This window comes from Anarrhichthys ocellatus, unplaced genomic scaffold (genome assembly GCF_004355925.1).
Source record: "Anarrhichthys ocellatus isolate YVR2014 unplaced genomic scaffold, GSC_Weel_1.0 scaffold14, whole genome shotgun sequence".
Lineage (NCBI taxonomy): Eukaryota > Metazoa > Chordata > Actinopteri > Perciformes > Anarhichadidae > Anarrhichthys > Anarrhichthys ocellatus.
This window is the reverse complement of record NW_022280044.1, coordinates 9,205,767-9,227,085: the sequence shown is the minus strand read 5'-3', so window position 1 is coordinate 9,227,085 and position 21,319 is coordinate 9,205,767. Positions and strand designations below refer to the sequence as shown.

The window sequence follows — 21,319 nt, the reverse complement described above, 5'->3', positions numbered from 1 at the left end:
ATACTTCCTATGTGTAGGAATTGCCTCCATGTTGGTGTCATTACTGGTGTGCATGTTCTACAATACTCTTCTTGCTTGGGTGCTCTGGTACCTCTTTCATTCTTTCCAAAACCCCCTGCCGTGGAGCCAGTGTCCACTCAACGACAACCTCACAGGTAACAAGAAACCCCACCAGTTAGCTATTCTTAACACGTTTGTCTGCAATGCTTCCTATCACAGTGACAGAAGAATTGCCAATAACCTTATATGCAACATTTAATGTAAAAAAAAAAACCTGTTAGAGTGACTCTTATATTTATAATAAGTTACAAGTTGCAAGAGGACTCTTAACGATCAGTCTCTGCGTCACATTTCATAGGAAAACTACTGGAATTTTATTATTTTATGGCACAAAGGAATCTTCTAACACAACATCAAATAAAAAGAACACGCTTTTGCTCAGTGACAGATAGTGAAATGTGGGACAGGTTACAAGCACAAATCATGGTCTCATTTGTTTTCAGTAATCTTACCAAGATATTAAAATGTTTATTTAAATACTACATGATTCCGATATTTTTAATTAAACTATGCAGAAACACATCTCTTAATACATTTTAGTACTGAACTCAATTTCAAGAGTTAATGCATGTTAAAACAAAATAAGAGCATGTCTGTGATTGGAGAATTGAGATATATTCTCTGCTCAGGACGCCATTACTCCACATTATTTTTACATTGCAAATAGATGTTTACAACTATTAATGCTCTAAATTCCAAATTTAGCACTTTAAAGATTAAGCCCTTACAGAGTTTCATAGATGTTGTCATTGTCTTTTCACTTGTGTCCATATAGGTTATAATACGGAGTGTGTGAAGAGCACTCCAGCAAACTACTTCTGGTACCGTGAGACCCTGAACATCACACCCGACATCGAGACCAGCGGCTCTCTGCATTGGTGGTTGGTGATCTGTCTGGCCAGCGCCTGGTGCGTGGTCTACATCTGCTTCATCAAAGGCATCGAGTCCATGGGAAAGGTCTGTCAATGCGGCGAAGAACACAAGTCCTATTTCAACATCGACCACTGTACCATACATACCCGACATCACTGCTGACAAACATACGGTACAGCCTTCATTAACTCTTTTCTTTCTACATGTTACTGTGTTTGCCTGTTTCAGGTTGTGTATGTGACAGCCATCTTCCCTTACCTGGTGCTGACTATTTTCCTGATCCGTGCTCTCACTCTGCCTGGAGCTACTGTTGGACTGGTGTACCTCTTCACTCCTGATGTGAGCTTGTCCACTTGGTACTACAGGTGATGTAAGATTGTATGCAGGGCACGATGACCTGATGTGCTGTGTTTGCCCACGCTGCAGTGGGAGATACTGAAGAACCCTCAGGTGTGGCTGGACGCTGCCACCCAGATCTTCTTCTCGCTCTCTGTGGCCTTTGGAGGTCTGATAGCTTTCTCGAGCTATAATCCAGAGAGGTAATGACTAAAACTATACTCTCACAGTATCATTTTGATGATTTGTGTGTCACTTTTATTTGTTTTGGTATTTGTTCTGTTTCCATTAGAAACAACTGTGAGATGGATGCTGTTCTAGTGGGGGTGATAAATAGCGCCACATCTCTCTACGGCGCAATTCCCATCTTCTCCATCCTGGGATTTAAAGCTAACACTGCCTACAACTCCTGTGTGAAGGAGTGCGTATCCACACATATTCTATGCTGTTCAAACATCTATTGTTTTTCTAGCCGATACTAATGAGGGAGATTTTCTTTTTTGGTCTCTGATCTACAGAAACATCTTGGCTCTGACCAACCACTTTGAGTTTTCAGACCAGAACATAACAGCGGAGAACTATGATCACTGGTTGGAGTATCTAAATCGTACATCTCCAGGTGAGGTGGCCGGTGTGGACCTGAGGCTCTGTGACCTGCAAACATTCCTTGACCAGGTATTGTAACGAAGGTTACGTCATTGTAACCCTAGTTCTATAAGCACAGGCTTCTGCCTCTACCGGACTCTATGGGTGAAACTCTCCTCTAATAACAAGCATGCCTTCGTTTTCTGCAGTGAGTCAGTTCATGCTTTCGTCATTACTTTCTTGCCTCTCTTTCGTCTCCCTCTCCCAGAGCGCATCAGGTACCGGCCTGGCTTTTATTGTGTTCAGCGAAGCGGTGGTATCGATGCCAGGCGCGCAGATATGGGCCATATTGTTCTTCACCATGCTCTTCAGCCTGGGTCTCTCCTCCATGTTTGGCAACTTAGAGGGTGTCCTCGCACCCATCAAAGACCTGAAGCTAGTGCCCACGTGGATCCCTGATGGACTCGTAGCAGGTAAGCTTCAAGGGATAGTTCGGGGGTTTTGAAGCGGTAAGCTGTGATACATTTTCCTGCTGCCTCCTCTGTGAAAAAACTTGTTTTCCCTCACTTCCTTAGCGGTCATCTGCTTGATAGCCTTCTTGATGGCTCTCCTCTTCACCATGGGTTCGGGGAACTACTGGGTGGAGATCTTTAACAGCTACGTGGGCTCTGTACCTCTGCTCATCGTTGCATTCTTTGAGATTACTGCAGTCATTTATGTCTACGGAATGAAAAAGTAACTTTTTCTCCTCCTCTTCGATACTCTTATGAGATTCCTATACACTTCAGATCTCAGTGTGCTAAACATTTTCTCTGGTCCCCGTATCCCCTGACAGTTTCAGTGAAGACATCTACTTCATGACTGGGAAGAAGCCCAACATTTTCTGGAAGGCATGCTGGATGGTGATCAGTCCTTTAATGCTCCTGGTGGTGTTGATTACCTACGTTGTCGTCCAGGCACAAAAACACCCAACTTATCCCACATGGAACCCAGCCTATGTAAGTACGTTGAGGGTACCGACATGCTCAGAAAAAGAGACTCTGGTTGCGGCGCTTATTTTCTAAGGGGACGCATGCGTCCGTATACGCTTTCCCCTCATTGGTAACAATTGAAAAAGGCATTATTGACACAACTTTCATTGCCGTCAGCATCATCTTTAGCACTTCATGTGCCAAACGGCACACAAAAGTTAGCAACTAGCTGGTGACCATAGCAGCTAGAAAGCCAGATATTTACAAAGTGGTTGGAGGAGACCAAACACAGAGCTGAAAGAGAGTGAATATTGTACTTGTTCTTGCCGTGTGTTCTTGGGCGGCACCCAATCACCCAAAAGTTTCTTTCTTAGTTGAGCAGAGGGACTTTAAGTTATGCTAAGCTAACCAAATTGCTAACCTGCTGTAGCTTCATATTTAGCACACAGATATGAGAGTGGTATTGATTATAAAGAGGGAGAAATAAAGAGAATCAGCAAATTTCACAAAACATGAAACTATTGTTGAACTAAAATATTCTTTATTTATACTTTGTTGTCTTTTCCTTCAGGAACTATTCCCCAAAACTGAGGTGAAGCCCTATCCAGACTGGGTGTTTGCAATAATCATCCTGCTCTCTGTAATACCTGTGCTTCCCATCCCTCTGGTGGCTCTCTACCAACTGATCTGCTGTAGAATGAAGAAGTCCTCCGCTCACACCGACCTAAGTCCCTCCTGCAATGACGGCTTTGAGGTTGAAACACAGCAACAGACGAATCAGAGAGCTTAAGAAATCACGTTACTGAACAAATCATCCTAATAGTTGTCACTGCTTCTGTTCAGCTGACATATAAACAGTCATGTTTACATTTATCAGGATTTATCAGACACTGACAACTGTGATCCTTAATAGCAAAAGTGGATTTATTTAACAGTGAAAGTCTTTCCTTTGTACATTGTTGTGCATAATGTAAATGATGCCTGTGTGTTTCAACTTGATGTCACAAAACATCATTTAACGAGATCTAAAGCTTCCTGCTGTCACTTGAGTTATGAACATGACGGGCTGACAGTACTTCTGTGAACTTAGTTACATTCAAATTATCTTCCATGACGTCATTACTTCTTTGTGGAAAACTACCACAAAGTGTAAATCAAAGTCCAGAGACACAAACAGCAATGGGATGACGCAAGATCCAGAACAGTGGCTGAATGATTTTCAATTATTACGTATTTATTGTGTTTATGGCTGAGGGTTTAAAACTTTAGTGTTTTATGACTAAAGACTGTTTTTCTTTCTGTAAAACCTCTTCCTCGACACTGAAGATCAGATAACTCCAAATCACAGATTTCAAACCTGAGGATGAGACAAGAAATAGTTTTCTTAATTTTGATAACATTCAGTGCTCAAAGAAATAGACAAAACTCACAACACAACGACAATAGTTTAGTCCAAGCTGGACTGAATACTCATCTATACCTTTGAGCTGCTGAGGGTTTCGTGGAGCTGTAATTGGGGCTAGCTGGTAGTCTACATCTGGATGGCCAAGAAGTCGACTGGGGTCCTGCGGTTAGTGGCCTGTCGAACCCTGGCCAGCCTCATATCCCCCAGACGTCGCTCTAGACTGCGCTTCCCTGTCAAGATGACAGCAGAAACTTTGATGGTGAACTGTAAAATTCATCCACCTGAACTATTTCCAGCACCTGTAAAATGTAATTAAAGGCGGCGATAAATAGATTTATGTATACGTGAGATCGTCTTGTGTCTAGTAGAACGGTCGGGTTGTGTTGACCTTTCACCTAGTCCACATTCAAAGGGATTGACCTACATACAAGTCGTTATGATGTTTTCATATTGTTCATTTATGGAATGTTTTCTCAATGTGACCCATGGCTCTACTCTCCTGCAGTTGAGTAATTTCCCGGCTCTAAACAAACACGTTTAGTGTGGCTGTATTTATGATTAGGCGGCAAAGTGCGATTGCGGTGCTCATTTTGGGCCCTCTTATTGCAACAGCAAGGCAATGATGACGGTTTGAGTGAGCAGAGACAATCACAAACACCTCTAGTGTATGCCTGCATAAGTTTCAGTTTACTACCCACTATTTACATTTAGTGCAGATTGATATTTGCATTTAAATACAACTTAAATTGCGATGATGGCAAGAGTCTGTAACGGGCAGAAGAAATAGTCACTGGAAGCAAATCTGATGCTGCAGAGTGCGTCATGTTCATATTTTAACAAAAACAAATCTCAACCTTTGGCCTCTTCTCATTAAAATAGCTTTTGTACAAATTCAAATGTGCCTTCTTCGGGTTCTGGTCTTTGGGAACTTATGATTGGTATTTTCGTTTCAAAGACATTTTAAAGAACTATAATCAACAAAAGTATAACAGATTAATCGATAATCTAAATAATTGTTAGTCGGAGTCATGATTTACTGTTGTGTGTTGTGCAGAACATTGTATTTAATCTGTTTGTATGAAATATGCTTTATAAACTTTATCATTATCATATTTTAAAGAATACGTTGGGACAATAGTGCTTGTCCTCTCGTGCAGCCACAGGACAGGTGGTGTTGTTGTGTGAGGGTACGTACGTTTGTGCAGGTGTGGGAGCAGCCCCTTGTACAGAGGACGGTGTTGTGACAGCACTAGCAAGAAGGAAAGACAGAAAAGCAGCTCCACTGCTTCGTACTGCACAACGCCAGTCTGAGCCTTACTGCCGAGAATCAGACCTGAAGAACAAATTATGAAAATAATTTTAGAACTTGATATTGCTTAAATATTTGTTTTTTCCAGATGTATAAAAAAGGGGAAATGTTGCCTTTGTTGCTGAGCCTGATGAGCTGATTGGCATATTCGGCCATATCCAATATCATCTGCAGGAAGTAGACGGGGTTCTTAGCAACCGTCTGACCGAAGGGCAAACTCTGGGCACACACATGGAACCTAAAGTGAAAAGAGAACACAAAGACCGGGGCCCTACCCATTCAGATGAGTACATCCTGAGATAAGAAAAGGTACAATCAGTCCTCCGCTCAGTGAAGTTATTGATTGATACATTCGATAGTTAGAGCATCAATATAAGCAAACAGCTATTTGCTGTGTAGAGATAAAGTGGAGTAAAGTCAGAAGTGTATCGCTCATCCTCCGTTTCCCCCTCAGGTTATCACTATTAGCTCTGCCAGCACTTCTGTCAATAGAAATGCTGCCAATTTCATATACAACACTTTTAATAGCAGATTAAAATGAGCACATTGGGGAAGGGAAGTGAAAAGTGAGTGAAGATTTGTGTTTATCGTAACTGTATTTCAATACTACGTGGGCAATAGAAACTAATTATTTGCATTGAACTGTCCATTTCACTTCTTTAATCAGAATATTAGACAGTTAAAAAAGTTACCGTACAAAATTTAGATTGCAAAGTCAGGTTCTTTACCTGCATGCATGAAGCAGCACCAGCTTGTAGATGTTCTGGTAAACCGCCTCAAGAGAATTGGTCTGAAAAAGAAAAGCAGGAAAGCAAAAGCTGCAGAAATGAAATGAAAAGTGACTGAAAAAAGAAAGCAGTACGTGTGTGTGTGTGACTTCCTCTTCACTGATGCATCTTAATCAAGTGCAAAAAGGAGTATGAAAGGTAAACTATCTTTAACATTATTAACTAGTTATATATTTTCTGTTCCCTGGTCGGTTTGACTACCAGTCTTGAATGCATTTACTGATATTTACTATCAATTTGCTCGATTTTATGTAAGTCATAAACTTGGTTGTCGTTAAACTTGACAAGTTTACAACTGTTATTTAAACTTTGTTGCTGTTTCAGAGTAACTTCCAGCTGGTCATCTTGGATATTGTTGACTCTACATGTTATTAAAAGCCCTTCAAGACACACAGCTGATGTGTGTTTGTGTTGCTGCTGATGAACATTTATTGGATCAAGAGCCGTTTTGAACAGAGGAAGTGGAAGACCTAAACCGTTGTAGAGGTCCCGTCACTTTACAAGCTCTTCAATTTAAAAGGCTGTTTTTAAATAAAAGGCGTCGCTAATTCCCTGACCTTCAGGTCCAAGAACAAGGCATGAAACTTGAGTCTGAGGATGGCCATCAGCTTCCTCCTCATCTGCTGTCCGGCTGAGTGGAACGAGCCCAAAGTAAGGCTGTAGCGCAAAGACAGGCCTGCGTAGCTGTGGGAGACGGAAAGAAACAGAAAGCAACTCGTAAAAAAAACAAAGATCAACTGCAGAAAATGGAACTTGCCATTAAAAAAATATTGCAAATGGATATGTGGTTGTACTCAGTGTTCTATGCAGGAATATTAATCATCCGTGAAAGACCGGGAGTCGTTCTGCAGAACATTTATGAGAAGGTATAAAGTACAGGAGGGGGGGAGGGGTCACTCAGCTTACAAGAAACCATAACGACCTCGAAAAAAACACGATAACTTACGCAAGAAGCACACTTGAGGCAATAATTCTGCAGTATAACTTTCGAGAGGCTTCACCTAGAATAGTCTTTGGAGACGTCCAGAGACTGCGTGTCCAGCAGCAGTCCACACCAGGGGAAGAGGCAGTGGGGGGGGCAGCACATGGATGCCGGGACATGAGCCCACGCTTCCCGTCACCTGAAAGTTCGCCGCCACCTTCTGCGGGTTGACCACCAGACCGTACTGCGGCACCCCGGCCATCAAGATCCTACACACGATGGGAAAGTGCCGTTAACAAGTGCTATATTACTAATTCTGAGCCCCTTCCGTTAAAGGGATGGTTTGGTTGTTTTGAAGTATCGGGTGTTGGGAACATCTTGTGCTCCATGTCTAGCTTTCTCAGATGTATTTCCCATTCCCTCAGTTTGACAGATGCGTCAGAGAGGCAGCGATAGTGATGCTGTGTTTACAGATCGGATGTGGGACGGTAATTTCGGAAAAGACATGCTTGATAATAAGTCCCAGCAGATTAATAAACAAATTCTGCCATCTGCCATCTGATGGTGGTGCCTCACTCCCCTCCCTGCAGGACATATACAACACTCGCCTCACCCGCAAAGTGACCATGATTGTGCGCGACTCCAGCCACCCCTCACACAGTCTCTTCAGCCTCCTGCCCTCTGGGAGAAGATACCGGAGCCTCCGTGCTCGCACCACCAGACTCTCAAACAGCTTCGTCCACCAGGCTGTTAGGAAGCTGAACTCTCTGAACTCTCTCCCTCCTCTCTTTAAGACTCCCCATGTCCAACTGCTGCTAAATACAGATTGATAGTTTTTTTGTTCTTTTTTCTCTTATTATATATATATATATATATTGTCTAAATGTTTTTTTAATCTATTGCACTGTATTCACTTTATATGTTTATATGTTGGACTAGAGAGAAACGTCTTTTCAACTCCCCTGTATGTCCAGTACATTGTGGAATTGACAATAAAGCAAACTTTGAACTTTGAACTTTGATCCAAATTAGCAGTTAAACAACCCGCCGAATCCCTATGAAAGGGCGTGAGACTGCGGGGCCGTGTGCACACACAGAATTTGAAAAAGAAAAGCTTGAGAGAACTAAGTGAAGAATACCCAAACAAAGGTCTAAAGAGACCGGAGCACCGGACAAGCTGTCATATTTAGCAGCGTCAGTAGTGGACATAAAAGAACACAGAAAAAGATGCGTGGGATACAATCACTCGTTCAGTGTTTATCTCACGTGTCTAAACAGAGCAGAAGAGAAACAGAACGCGGGTGAGAGAAAAGATAAATGTTGTCTGAGAGCCCTTGTGAACAGTAAGATGTGTGGAAAACTTGTGACATACTTGAGGAAGGTTTGTGCGTTGTGTAAGTCGGGCGTGATCAGAAGGAAGTCGTCCACCAGTCTCATCAAACATCTACAGGACACACAGAGTGGAAAATAACACAGACAGTGAATAACAAAGAGCTACAAAACCAAAAAGACTGCCCTCAGCTGCTGCAGATGTGTCATTACATCTGTAGGCGTCGATGTTGGCTGAAGTACATAGCCGGCTGCTGTATTACCCTTTCTTTTGAGTCATGTCTTTGAACAGAAGATTCTCCATGTGACCGTAGCAGAGACAGCAGAGCAGACTGGACACAGCCGATCCCTGAGGAATCCCTCGGCACTGACGGTATGTTCTGAAACACAGAGATACAAAATCAGGTTGTACATAAAACGGTGCAGAATAAGCATGAATATTCCATGTTTCTTGCATGTGATCATATTGACAAATGAGCGAAGACATGCTGCTCACATATTGGTCTGCATAATGTTGGTTGTGCTTACTTCTTGCCAAACTGAACAACGCTGCCAGTTAGCATTTGGGTGAAGAACTGCAGCGCGTCTCTGCCATGAAGATCTGAGCAGAAATGCTGAGAGAGAGAAATGAAATGCTCAGGTTAAAAGAATTATTAAACGTCCTTTCCTGATCTAAATCTTTAGACTTACCTGAGGATGTCACTCTCACCTGCTCTACCAGAATGGCATGATGAACTTTTCCTCTTTTCTGCAGTGACGTCACAAAGCCCTTCATGTTGCTGGATCCCATGTTACCATCCAGGAAATCTGCCTGCATTAACAAACATGATAAACTCTCCAATCGGAGCCGACATTGTGTGTGTGTATGTAAACAAAATGCAGGTCTAAGGCAACTTAAGCATTGGCTTCACTCTTCAGAACCGGAGGTTTCCGCCTGTGTGTAGAGTAAGTGAGTGTGTGTGTGTGTGTGTGTGTGTGTGTGAGAGAGTGTGTGTGTGTGTGTGACGGACCTGTCTAACAAAGGACTTCTTCAGGCCCTCGTGGGAATCAGCCCAGATCTTGGCATAGCGACGGCTGGTAAAGAGTTCTTCCTGGACAGGTGTCAGAACCTGGCCAATCACCTCAATGAGTTTGTCATGAGGCAGACTCTCATAGGCTCCACTCACATCCACCTTAAACACACAGAAAAGAAAGAAAGAATGATGGAAGAAACAGCATTTAACATAAGACTTGAATCTTTTTTTTACAATTTAAACGGTGCTAAAACTATAGTATAATGCTTATTGTAACCGTATCATCACAGACATGTATTATAACATTTAGTCAGTCTCTGCCAGTGCAATTACCAAACTAGCAGACAATAACCAACCTTAACAAAGTAGAGGGGTTGTGGTTCAGCCTTCTGGGCCGGAGCTAGAGAGCGTACCACCTTGTGGATATCCGTCATCCCCCACACGGTGGAGCCCAGGAGGGAAGGAGTGGAGCGCACACAGGCCCGCAGCACGTCCAGCAGGTCCCGGACACGGCCCCGGTAGAGCTGCAGGGGAAGAGAAACGTCCTGAATGCATAAAGATGCACCGGTGTGACTTTTCTTTTAGTCCCAATACAGATACCCGGGCTTTGGGTATCGGCCGATAAGGAGCTCCAATCGAATCAAATCCGAGTGTTTAATTAATCAGCTGCATACCTCACTGTGTGGAAGTGACTGGGATCATTCTCTTACGTACGCACATGCGACTTATGGATTTGCATGGTAAAAATAAAATGTCTTTATGGACACGTACCCTTGTTTTGGCATCTGCTCCTATGACTCGTGTTATGGGCCTCAGGCTGTCAGTCTTGGGAATGAAGCGAAGGCGGGAGATGACGGTGGCTTTGGGGAGAGCTGCCACCTGAGTCGGAGTCAACTCCTCCATCTGACCCTTGGAGAGGTGAACTCTGGAAAAAAAAAAATAAATAAAAAATAAAAGTTTGTGAGCTTGTGTGTCTTATCACTGCACAAGTACAACCGTGTGTGTGTGTGTGTGTGTGTGCGTGTGTGTGTGTGTACCTGAAGGCTAAGTCCTGCAGTTTAGCCCAGACTTCCTGTCTGTAGAACCTGATGGCGTTCTTCTGGCCCACGCTCTCTGTGACGTAGAAGCAGGCTCGAACCAGACCTACGACGTAACCGTCCAGAAGCCAAGCCAGGAACTGACCCAGGATGTGTGTCCGGTATGAGAGCTCACTGGGCGGGACCCTGCCTACAGATGAGAGTGGTTTGGTTCAGTCGGTCAGAATACAGGTGGCAGGTGACAGAAGTTCACCGACTACGACAATCTTACCAGTTTTACTGATCTTCAGCCAATCGCAGTCGTTCACCTTCATCTTCCACATCAGTTCAGCCAGTGAGAGACGCTCAAACTTGCCACTGGACAGAAAGCTCCTGACCCGGAAGAAGAACTGAAGTCTGTTGTGGTCGGAGCCCCACAGCTCCCGAGGGATCACAGCCGAGAGGCATTCCCTGACGAACAGGTAGACCCGGGGACGTGCACAGTGTTGAGGCAAGAGGGAGCTTAATACCCCGGGTTCGGCATCACTCCCCTCCACCGCTGGGCACATCCTCTGCAGTATTCTGCTGTAGGGACATCTCCTGTGTAGACGCAGCAGCTGACTGAACACGGGGACCATGTTGAAAAAGCGCCGAGGGAGTTTCTTTGGCTTCCTCTCCAGATCGTTCAGATACGCCAGCCCCTCAAAGAAGACTGTTCGCACCAAATCTGGCCCTTGTAGCCTCCTGCATCCACCGGCGCTCGTCTTCTTCCTATTGAGGAGGAAGCCACGCATGCCTCTTCCCCCGTACAGGAATCCCAGCGTGCGGATGAAACACTGCGAGGGAGACAAAGGGGGGAAAATCCCCGACCTCCAACTGGGTCCTCCCTCCACGGGAATCACAGTTGTTTGCATTTCAACAGGCTGTTTGGAGCCAGTGGGGCCATGTTCCAAAGGCTTCATGGACAGTGGTGTTTCCACAGACACGGGCTGTCCTTCCTCCACTGTTTCACTGCAAACCTGTTGCTTTTCCTGTGTGGGCTCTTGCTGTCCTACCCGTCTCCTCTTTCCCGAACGAGTCATAATCTCCTCCTCATCCTTCTGGTCAGTATCCCTCTTTCTTTTCCCCTTCTTTCCTCTTACATCCCTTCTGTTTTTTGTCTTGCTGATAGCAGGATTCCCAACTTCCTGTCTCCTTTTCAAGCTTGCTGCACCGCGATTCCTTCCACACCGAGCACCTTTATGTCTCCTGGACCGAGGCTGGACATAAAACCCAGTGGAGGCAGTAGACATGGACACCTTGTCATAGACGGGAGCGCCGCACAGCTGGAAAACACATGAAGGAGGAACTGCCACAAACACGGAGCAGCTCTCCAGCAGGTACCGCGTGAGGTCCGTGCCGAGGCGTATCGTGACTTTCTTCCACATGTCGCTGCCGTGGATGTAGGCAGCACTTTGAATTACATCTCCTTGGAATTTAAAGTGGTCGGCGTCCCGCTCCTCCTGAGCCACGGACAGAAAACTGTAGCCATGTGCCAAGATGTTTCTTTTTCTTTTCCTTTTCAGACTGTTAACAACAAAGGCCAGCAGTTCAGGGAGAGTGCAGATCTGTGGATTGCGTACAATACACAACATCAGAATCAAAACAAACCAACATAAGAAGTGTCTCTCTTTATATAATTAAATCCTGATGTGTTCCTTTTCTTTTTGCATAATTTCAATCTCTTATAATCTTGACAGCTTAGTGGTTTGTGCATTCATAATGCCTCAAGAATGTATGTCTTATTGTAAATGTGGCATTTAATGCAAAGTTTATTATTATCCAACACGGCTACTAGCCAATATATGCATTGCTCTCTTATAGTTTTTATATATATGATAGTTTTGTATTCCACTACAAAGTTCACTGTTCATATAGACCATCCACACTCCAAATGTGTCCCAGTTTATTTCCTGTTGCTGTGTATGTGGAAGACATAAACTGACAGGAAGTAAACATGGACTCAAGCTGTTGCCTTGCAATGTGTTAACAGTTATTGTTGAACTACAAGTATGATATCCTGTCTCAGAACATGTCTTTCACGACCAAATCTGAGGGATACAGTTTTATGATAAGTTATATTTAACACCACTCCAATGCACTGCCATGGGCTATATCAATAAAACCCTATCAGTTAGCACGAGCGCTAACGTTTTGTTTTATTATTTTATTTACAAAATGATTTGACATTATATATATATATATGTGTATGTATTATTTAATTTATTTCTTAGGTTATTTTTATTTGTTGATTTTATTAAATATATATACATATATAGTATATACAATATATGTATATATACATATATATACACAATATATGTATATATATATTTTTAATTCATTCTAGTTTCTTTTTATTTGTTGATTTTACTAAATTATTTTACTAAATATATATATACATATATACTGTATATATATATATATAGCCTACATACAGATATTATTGTATTGATTTCTTAGTTGATTTTTATTTGTTGATTTTACTAAATTATTTACCTAACTATATATACATATATATATTTTTTTATTTTTTTTATTTTTTATCGTCTGACTGAGCTTTCTGTCATTGTTATTATTGTCTTGTTTTTGCTGCTTTGTCTGTCAAAGCACTTTAAACTCTGTTTTTAAAGGTGCTATATAAATAAAACTATTATTGTTATTATTAGACGCTGCGGTCGGACGTTACGTAATGCTCGCTATCGCACCACCTCTAAGATATTACACTCACGGGACAGTTACCTGGTTGCAGCTTGGCACCTGTTGCAGTTCCTTGTCAAAGCACACATAAACACCGCCGACGAAGGACCTGAAGCGGCTCGTGTCGGACTGTTCAACGAGCACCGCGCTCCGTCCTTCTCTGAACACGATGCGGTCCGCGAACTCCTCCAGCGTCTGTGTGTGCTGATACAGAGACCGGAGGATGTCGAGCGTGTGGGACAAATCAGTCGTGGACATACTGACGGTAAAAAGATCCGTTGTGTGGCTTAGTCAGGACATGGTAAACACAGCGGGTAGGTCAGCGAGCATGTTTTTGAGCTTTATTTAACGTTTAGGACCCCCGCGTCGTCCTCAGCCAATGAGAGACCAGTTTATTGTGACTGTCCAATCACAGAGCCCGATACTCAAACGTGTATTTACAGTCGACCAATAGGCACCAAGAAAAGGCATGTTGTCTTTTTTTCATAAATATGTGAAAATTGACAGCAAAATAGTGTATCCATATTAAATAATCTTGCTCTCACTGTTTCACAGCTGTTTATTTGACAAAGTCTTCCTTCTATTAACAAACCGCAAGATAAACAAATGGAAGTCATACACCAAACACAACAGGGAAGCTACTTGAAGAGGTGAGGAAATATTTAAAAATAGTTTTAGTTAATTGCTTTTGAATTGCATGAAGTCACAATAGAATCTGTAGTGTATCCATTCATTTTATTTCATTCATGGTGGAAGTTTGCCTCTGCCAGAAATCTCCTTAGGTTAATGCAAAAATAATTAATAAAATAGAAACTTATCGACCTATTATCAATAATATAATACTTTATTTACAATGTGCAAATAAAACGAGCAGTTTATTTTTTTATTTTAGCAAAAAGCATCCAGAGAGCCTCTGTGTGCAGAATGTTGCATCTCTGCAGTGTTTCACACATTTTCACAGCTCACTGTCCGTAAATATCGTACAGTAAGGACTGGAGTAAAAGAGAGTTGCAAGTCTGCACAGATAGTTATTTAAAGCTTTATAATGGGTTCTGGTGATGCGGTTACAGTGAATGTGCAGGGTGGGTGGTGGGACCCAATGTGATATCTTTTCATCAGGCCCAAAATCCTTGCACAGCTATGATTGTCCAGCCCCCGTATTGAGTTAATCCGGCCCTGCTGAAGGTAATACATATTGTATTGAAGAGTGACATCCATTGGGACCTAATAGAAAGTGAAGACTCTCCCTCTGCCCGTGTGTTGCCCTGTCGGTAGAGCTTCATCTTCTTAAATATTTCATGTACCCTGTTTTATTTCAGTTGACTTACTGCTTAGCACACCACACCAGTTACACGGTTTACATTTAACACATTCAGCAGGAGTGACTTGTCACTTACACAAAATCCAGATTATGAGAGGGAATAGTTTACATCCCTCAGAACACACAGTGACCTGCCTCACAGGATAACATGGTCTACAAAGAGTTAATATAAACGCCCTGCCCACATGCACACATACCATCACAGATACAAAAGTTAAGCTGGTCAAAATATGTGAGCATAAAACCGGAAGTTTAGTAAATGTACTTTCATAATAAAAGCGTTTGTCACTCGCAATGCTTTCGTATAGTGACCTTTATTGTGAAATAATAAACACTACAAAGGAAGTCACGCTGTTTTTCACACAGTCAACTCAATTTACCGCAAAGTTCCGGGAGTCACTGCTAACGTTTTTTGAGGGGAAACTAAGTGAGGATTTTCTTTTTAACAGTCCAAATAAACAATCTAATGATCGAGATTCAGATTCTATCTAAAGACTAGTGCGCTGTTGAAGAAAATATGTCAAAAACAGACTGCAACGCAGCTACAGACATGACAGCGGCGGTAAGTTTGTCTGATGTCAGCTGTTTCTTGTTAAAGCGCGAGCAAACATTTGCATACATTGTGTCTCTTTTCCCTTCAGATGGAGGAAACGATGCAGCGACTTCAAGGACGATTCCAGGCGATGTCGCAGCAGCTGGAGTCCAAAAATATCCTTCTTTTTTTTTTTGGTTAGCGGTTCCTGTTACCACCTTGTTCATGTCAACAGGAACCTCTTCACTGCATGCTGCACTGTACTTTGGCGTTTCCGGTTTGACGTTCTCTCAGAAATGACGCAGTTCGCTGAGGTGTGCAGAACTTGGATTCGTTACCGGTGTTGTGACGAATCCTCTTCCCCCCTTAGTATAGTATATAATGACACTCAACTGTTTATTAAGTTGAAATTAATGCTATCCAAATGTGCTAAAGATCTCTCTATATTACCATATTGTTATTACTATATTACTAACTTAATTGTATGTATTGTGTAGTTGCCGTCTGATTCTAACATGCACAGCTCCTGCAGTTTTCCTTCACTCCCACACTCGATGAGATGGGAACCCGCATCGATGACCTGGAGAACAACGTGTCTGATCTCATGACACAGGCCGGCATGGAGGAGCAGGCCGTGTCCAAGTGACCGCCGGCCTTCCATACATCGGTAACATGAGCTCTCGTCACGCAACCGCCACAAACTGAGGAGGCAAACAGTGATGTCACTTTAGTGGCGACTACAAAGTCGCACACGGTCATCAAGAGTCTTGGAATGAAATGTTTTCCAAGGTGCTGCTAACACATCTGTGTCTCTAACACTAATCACAGGTTTAGGAGTTTTTTTTGTTGTAACTTTTTGAATTGTGACGACAAAAAACCTTTTTATTTTTGTTTTCTAAGCATGTTCAATCAGATTACAGCTCTACTCTGTAGAGATTTATTTTACACAAACATGGTTTCCTTTAAATTCAATGTTTTCTAACCAAACAATTCCTCTTTTTACACTCCCGCTGTAACAAACACATCGAATGCACTCACTACCTCATGCAACCACGTCGTGGTCCTCTCCACTGTCACAAACTGTAAATGTGTGTGTGTGTGTGTGTGTGTGTGTGTATAAGAGCACACTATGTGGATGTGTGTACAGGGACCTGCGACGTTAAGACACAGTTGCTCTGCAGTGCCTCTCGTCGCGGGAGGAGGGATATATTAAAATGTTTCCACCAAAGACAGCCTTAGGCGTGTCGTGTTAGCAGCCAAAGCTAAGCTAATAAGTTGAGCTGAACTCGGACTTGAACTTTTCTTCGGCTGCACTCTGAAGCCAAAACTCACACTTTACCGCGTCATTTCTATAAGGGTGTCTTCTCTTCTTCTTTCAAATGAAGTGTTGCATATGGTGAATTTATAGTCTTTGTACAAACAGATGATTTCAAAAATGTTCACTAAGCGCTGAGCACAATATTAGCTCACTTAAATTAAATCGTGACATCATTGGAAGAAAATATAGTTTTGTGTTAATGTGGTGACAAAAAGCCTTTTGAATGGTTTAAACTGCTGACTACATGTAAGTTATTTGTTCATAAAACTACAGCGCACCATATCTGGTTCTCCTTAGCAGTCACACCTTCATAGTGTCCCAATGGAACGGTTTAAACATGCAACTTAAAGTGAGCGGTGGGAGCGGTGAATAACAGGTTGACAGAGATTTGCAAACTGAAGGATGTATATTTTTTATTGATGACTTTAACTTGTCTTGATATCTGGGAGAATATTGTTTATCACATCTATGCAATTTATTTCCTGTCATAATTCATATCACATGTGGTTTCCTCTGCTGTACCTGTGTAACCACCGCTGTTTAATGCACATGGTGCTCAGATCAGCCACCAGATGAACTTCATGTTTAATAGATCCTGTAGTCCTGTGACTGTTTATCACTGCACCAAAGTCAACATGCTACAGCCAAATAAAGACTTTCTTTAAAAACAGCTTCAGTATTTACCTGTTTATTTATTCTTTTGCTTGAGGACTCACTTGCTGACCTCGTGATGGTCAGAGTGCAGCCGATATGAAGCTGTGTCCCCCTCTAGTGGTCACGTGTGCTCATTGCAGAGAGTCTGTGTCGCTGACCTTGGTCCTGAATTCTCTTTGCTCAGTTTGCTCCTGTATATCTGTGAATAAGGATTAAATGAACAGTCATTTTAGTCAATTTGATGCAGTAGTATTCATAACAAAAAGGACTACCCTCACACTTTCTTATGCTTTTGTTCTGGAGCTGTTTTTCATGGTTTGCTGTTCGGCACTTTTGCTCCAAATGAATGGAAATCTACAACATATAATAATTTATATTTTTAAATACTTTGTCTTTAGGTCCCCAAACAACCTGAAACTAGAGTGGAGGCAGTTATAGCAGCACAGTCATGGTGTAGGAATCAGATGTTCAACATTTTCACATTATGTTTTATGTTTATTTTTATTCAAAAAGCAACAATGCAAAGTGATTAACATGAGCCCCTGAGTCCATCATATATATGTGCCAGATTTAGCCATAAAGGGCTAATTTTCATCTGCGATAAAGTCAACTTTATGAGTAAGTTTTCCTCAGGGGCTTTTACGATCTTTACAGCACACAACATCCTCTGTCCTTGGACCTTCGTGGCGGATAAAGCAAAATTAATAAATATGATGTATGAGGCCATTGTGGTTGGTGATGCATTTGCAGTGTGTGTGCTGTAGATGGCAGTACTTATTAATCTCGGCGCTGCTGCTCTTTCATCATGTTGCATAAAATGCACAGCCACAGAATCACCTCTCAGACCACCAGAGAGAAAACACAAATCAACCAGCTCACACGTCCTTGGATCTGTGCGAGGTGAACGTGCACGCTGTGTGCACGTACGTGCGTGCACGTGTAGAGAGAGAGAGACAGAGGTGGGCACACGTGTGAGTGTACTTCAAACACTGACTGGCCTTGCTGTCATGCTCGGCGAAGCCAAAGAGCAAGAACGCTGCTGACCGCGTTTCTGTGGCAACCTGTTCCGATGCAGACACTTGTCAGCTTGTGAATGTGTGTGTGTGTGTGTGTGTGTGTGTGTGTCCTTGCTCACTGCACAGTGTGAGCGCCGCAGACAGTTTCAGCATTGCAGGATGCTACTCCAGCAGTTGGAGCGGTAAATGGAGTCCACACACTCTTCTCCCCGCGGTGGAGTGCTGAGTGGGTTGTGTGGAGAGCCGTTGGCCGGCTGAGAGGTTCAGTCCTGTGGACCCATGCCGGGTGCTTTCCACTGGGAGGGGCGGGCTCTAATGGCTGCCTGCATGCTTAGCGCCCTGCACTGGATACACAGGGAAGCACTTTAGAAAGTGTGTGTGTGTGCGTGTGTGATTGCATGAGAGTGTGCACACTTGTCCGCCCTATTTCTCTCCCGCCCTCCAAATGCTACTTTTGCACACTTCACTCAGGACGTGAAACACAAAGTAAATGTCAATAGTCTAAAGTGGCTTCCTCTCTTCTGTCATTATCCATGGATCCTTGCGTCTGTCAGTATGTCTGTCTATCCGTCTATCTATCTATCCATCTATCCGTCTAATCATATATCCATCTATCCGTCTATCTATCCATCTATCCGTCTAATCATATATCCATCTATCCGTCTAATCATATATCCATCTATCCATCTATCTATCTATATATCCGTCTAATCATATATCCATCTATCCATCTATATATCCGTCTAATCATATATCCATCTATCCATCTATCTATCTATATATCCGTCTGATCATATATCCATCCATCCATCAGCTGATATTTAAAGGTGAGCAGGTATATGCGTGTGTCTCATTGGCTGTCAGAGGTTTCCGTTCCTTGTTGTGAAAACACACATGCACATATGAGAGCAGGATGTGTGTCAGTTCTGTCAGGAGTGAGATCAGAACAATATAGATTTTAAATATGTGCTGTTTAAGGACACATTTCCTTCCTGTTTTTTTATATCCTCTCAGACATGTGATCTTAAGATGGTTAGTAAGTGTCACCATCATGGAGGTGCCCAGGTGGAGTTTCACTTGACGTTACTTAGTGATGGTTTGTTGTTGAATTTGTTATTTATTAACGCTGCTGTAACTCGTCTGTGAGCGCCAACCTTCGACCTCCAGGTGGAAAGTCCTGAACCGCACAGACAAACCAAAGAGAGATGAGAGGTAAAAATAGATGGGCTCTCTCTTCTGCAAGACACAAACACACACACACACACACACACACACACGAATATGGGGGACACACCTGTGTGTTGCCGACCACCTGAGGCTCTTTGATTCCTGGTGTGCTTTAATCTGCGCTGTGCTGTTGGTTGCCTTTGAAGTGAAAACCCTTGTCACCTTCGCCTCTCGCTCTTTCTCATTCACTCTCGCTCTCTCTCCACACACACACACACACACACACACACACACACACACACACAAACAAAGCACAAATGACCACCACCTGTTATCTTTGTCATAGCAAACACAGAGCCGCAGCTCATCCAGGAGCCCGTAGCTCTCGTTCACATATTCTATTCTACGGTGCCGTAGGTGCGTCCTAAATTTAGCCCAGCAGTTATTTTAGGGCCTTCGTAAAACATACATCACCTCCTGTCTGTGGTAACACATTTATATCTACAGGAATAGAAACGGGTTTCCAGCTCCATCCTGCCACAGCAGTCTTGTCATGGCCGGAGGAAAGAACAGAGGTTTGAGTAGAGAACAGAGAAGGAGTCTGATGGGGAGAAATGACAATGTATTTTAATATAGAATAGATGTATTCTTTTTTCAACCCTTACCACCTCTCATAAGTTATACAAATGATTAAAATGCATCTTTTATTGGAAGTACTTTGTCACAAAAGTTAAGAAAAAGAAACCTACAGGAAGAGTTCTACATTTTGCGGAATGCTCTTATTTGCTTTCTTTGCTGAGAGTCATCCTGCGTTCAAGTCAAAGTCTGAGTTTCCAGTTGAAATTTCCAACTTCCAACCTCCAAGTGCTCCAGATGCACGACGCCAAACATAAAGGAAAAGCACGACTGAGTGTGACAAACCAGGTTTACACACAAACAAACTCTCAGTAGCATGTTTCTGTCATTTATGACAGAAATATTGTTCTGCAGAGAAGATAACTTTCAGACTTGCATGAAAACGTCACTAATATTTGCATGTCAGGAGGTAGTTTTAGTGATTATTACATGATGTTACTGTTACTTTATTATGAGCTTTGAAAGCGTGTTCCACCCTGTGGGTGGCCTGATTACTTTTTGTTTCATAAACACACGCTCATGACATTTTCAACCCTAATAGTTCACTGCTCCATCATATCTTATTTATATTTTCTGACGTATTTCATCTTCTTACTTGTTTCTTTATACTTTATATGTTTTTTAAACTGCTCATCTCTTCATCCATCAGCTCTCCATGTGCCTCTCTTCACCTCCTCCATCACTTCATCCATCTCTCCCTCTGTATTCGTGAAATAAAGGGTGTGTCCTGTGGAACACAAGCCAGCAAACCGACCCCGTCTCTGTCGCCATGGAAACTGTGTCAGCTTAGATAGGCGTGTGTGTGTGAGGGTGTGTGTGTGTGTGTGTGTGTGTGTGTGTGTGTGTCAGTCAGCGACATGTGTGTGTGTGTGTTGTGTTCATGTGTATATCTGTGTCAGAGGGACATATTTCCTTATAATGTATCATACTATCCATTACAATCGTAATATTGCACCAAAACTCGTGACGCTATGTTGCTTTGTATTGAAAATATTGATATTATAATAATAATTCCATGACTGGATGACGGCAGCATCAACTGACCGTTTGCTAAACCACGATGTGCATATTTAAGACCCGACCATGGGTTTTGTTTTTAAAACAAGTCAGCCAGAGACAGCCCCCCCCCCAACCCCCAACTCATGGAGCTAACATTAGCTTAGCTCAGCTAGAATCTACCAGCGACAGGTGTCATTTCAGTCGACAAATGCGATTACAAAGGAATGAAAAGCTGTTGTTTTTTTTTAAATCAAGAATTCATTGTTCAAATAATACCTTAAAAATATGCCCCTGTTATCGTTTGGCCTGTTTCAGTTGCCTTGCAGATGC

The 21,319-nt window shown here is 42.6% G+C and overlaps 2 protein-coding genes across 2 annotated transcripts; one reads left to right on the top strand and one right to left on the bottom strand.

Moving 5' to 3' along the window:
- Positions 1–4: 4 nt before the first annotated feature.
- On the top strand, positions 5–7,891 carry LOC116387294 (sodium-dependent neutral amino acid transporter B(0)AT1-like; the record flags this gene model as incomplete). The annotated part of the gene is made up of 10 exons (XM_031854245.1): positions 5–155; positions 836–1,017; positions 1,162–1,272; positions 1,360–1,472; positions 1,562–1,690; positions 1,788–1,944; positions 2,123–2,327; positions 2,430–2,589; positions 2,690–2,852; positions 3,397–7,891. Coding segments are annotated over 10 exons (1,590 nt in total), but the record flags the coding sequence as incomplete, so codon positions are not given.
- tert (telomerase reverse transcriptase) lies at positions 1,255–14,589 on the bottom strand. The gene is given in 17 exon segments (XM_031853753.1): positions 1,255–4,460; positions 5,426–5,563; positions 5,653–5,777; positions 6,268–6,329; positions 6,885–7,011; positions 7,329–7,405; positions 7,407–7,518; positions 8,622–8,693; positions 8,842–8,958; positions 9,107–9,192; positions 9,288–9,389; positions 9,589–9,750; positions 9,948–10,115; positions 10,363–10,516; positions 10,629–10,818; positions 10,900–12,214; positions 13,389–14,589. Coding segments are annotated over 17 exon segments (3,327 nt in total). The 5' UTR covers positions 13,605–14,589; the 3' UTR covers positions 1,255–4,356.
- Between the last annotated feature and the right edge of the window lie 6,730 nt (positions 14,590–21,319).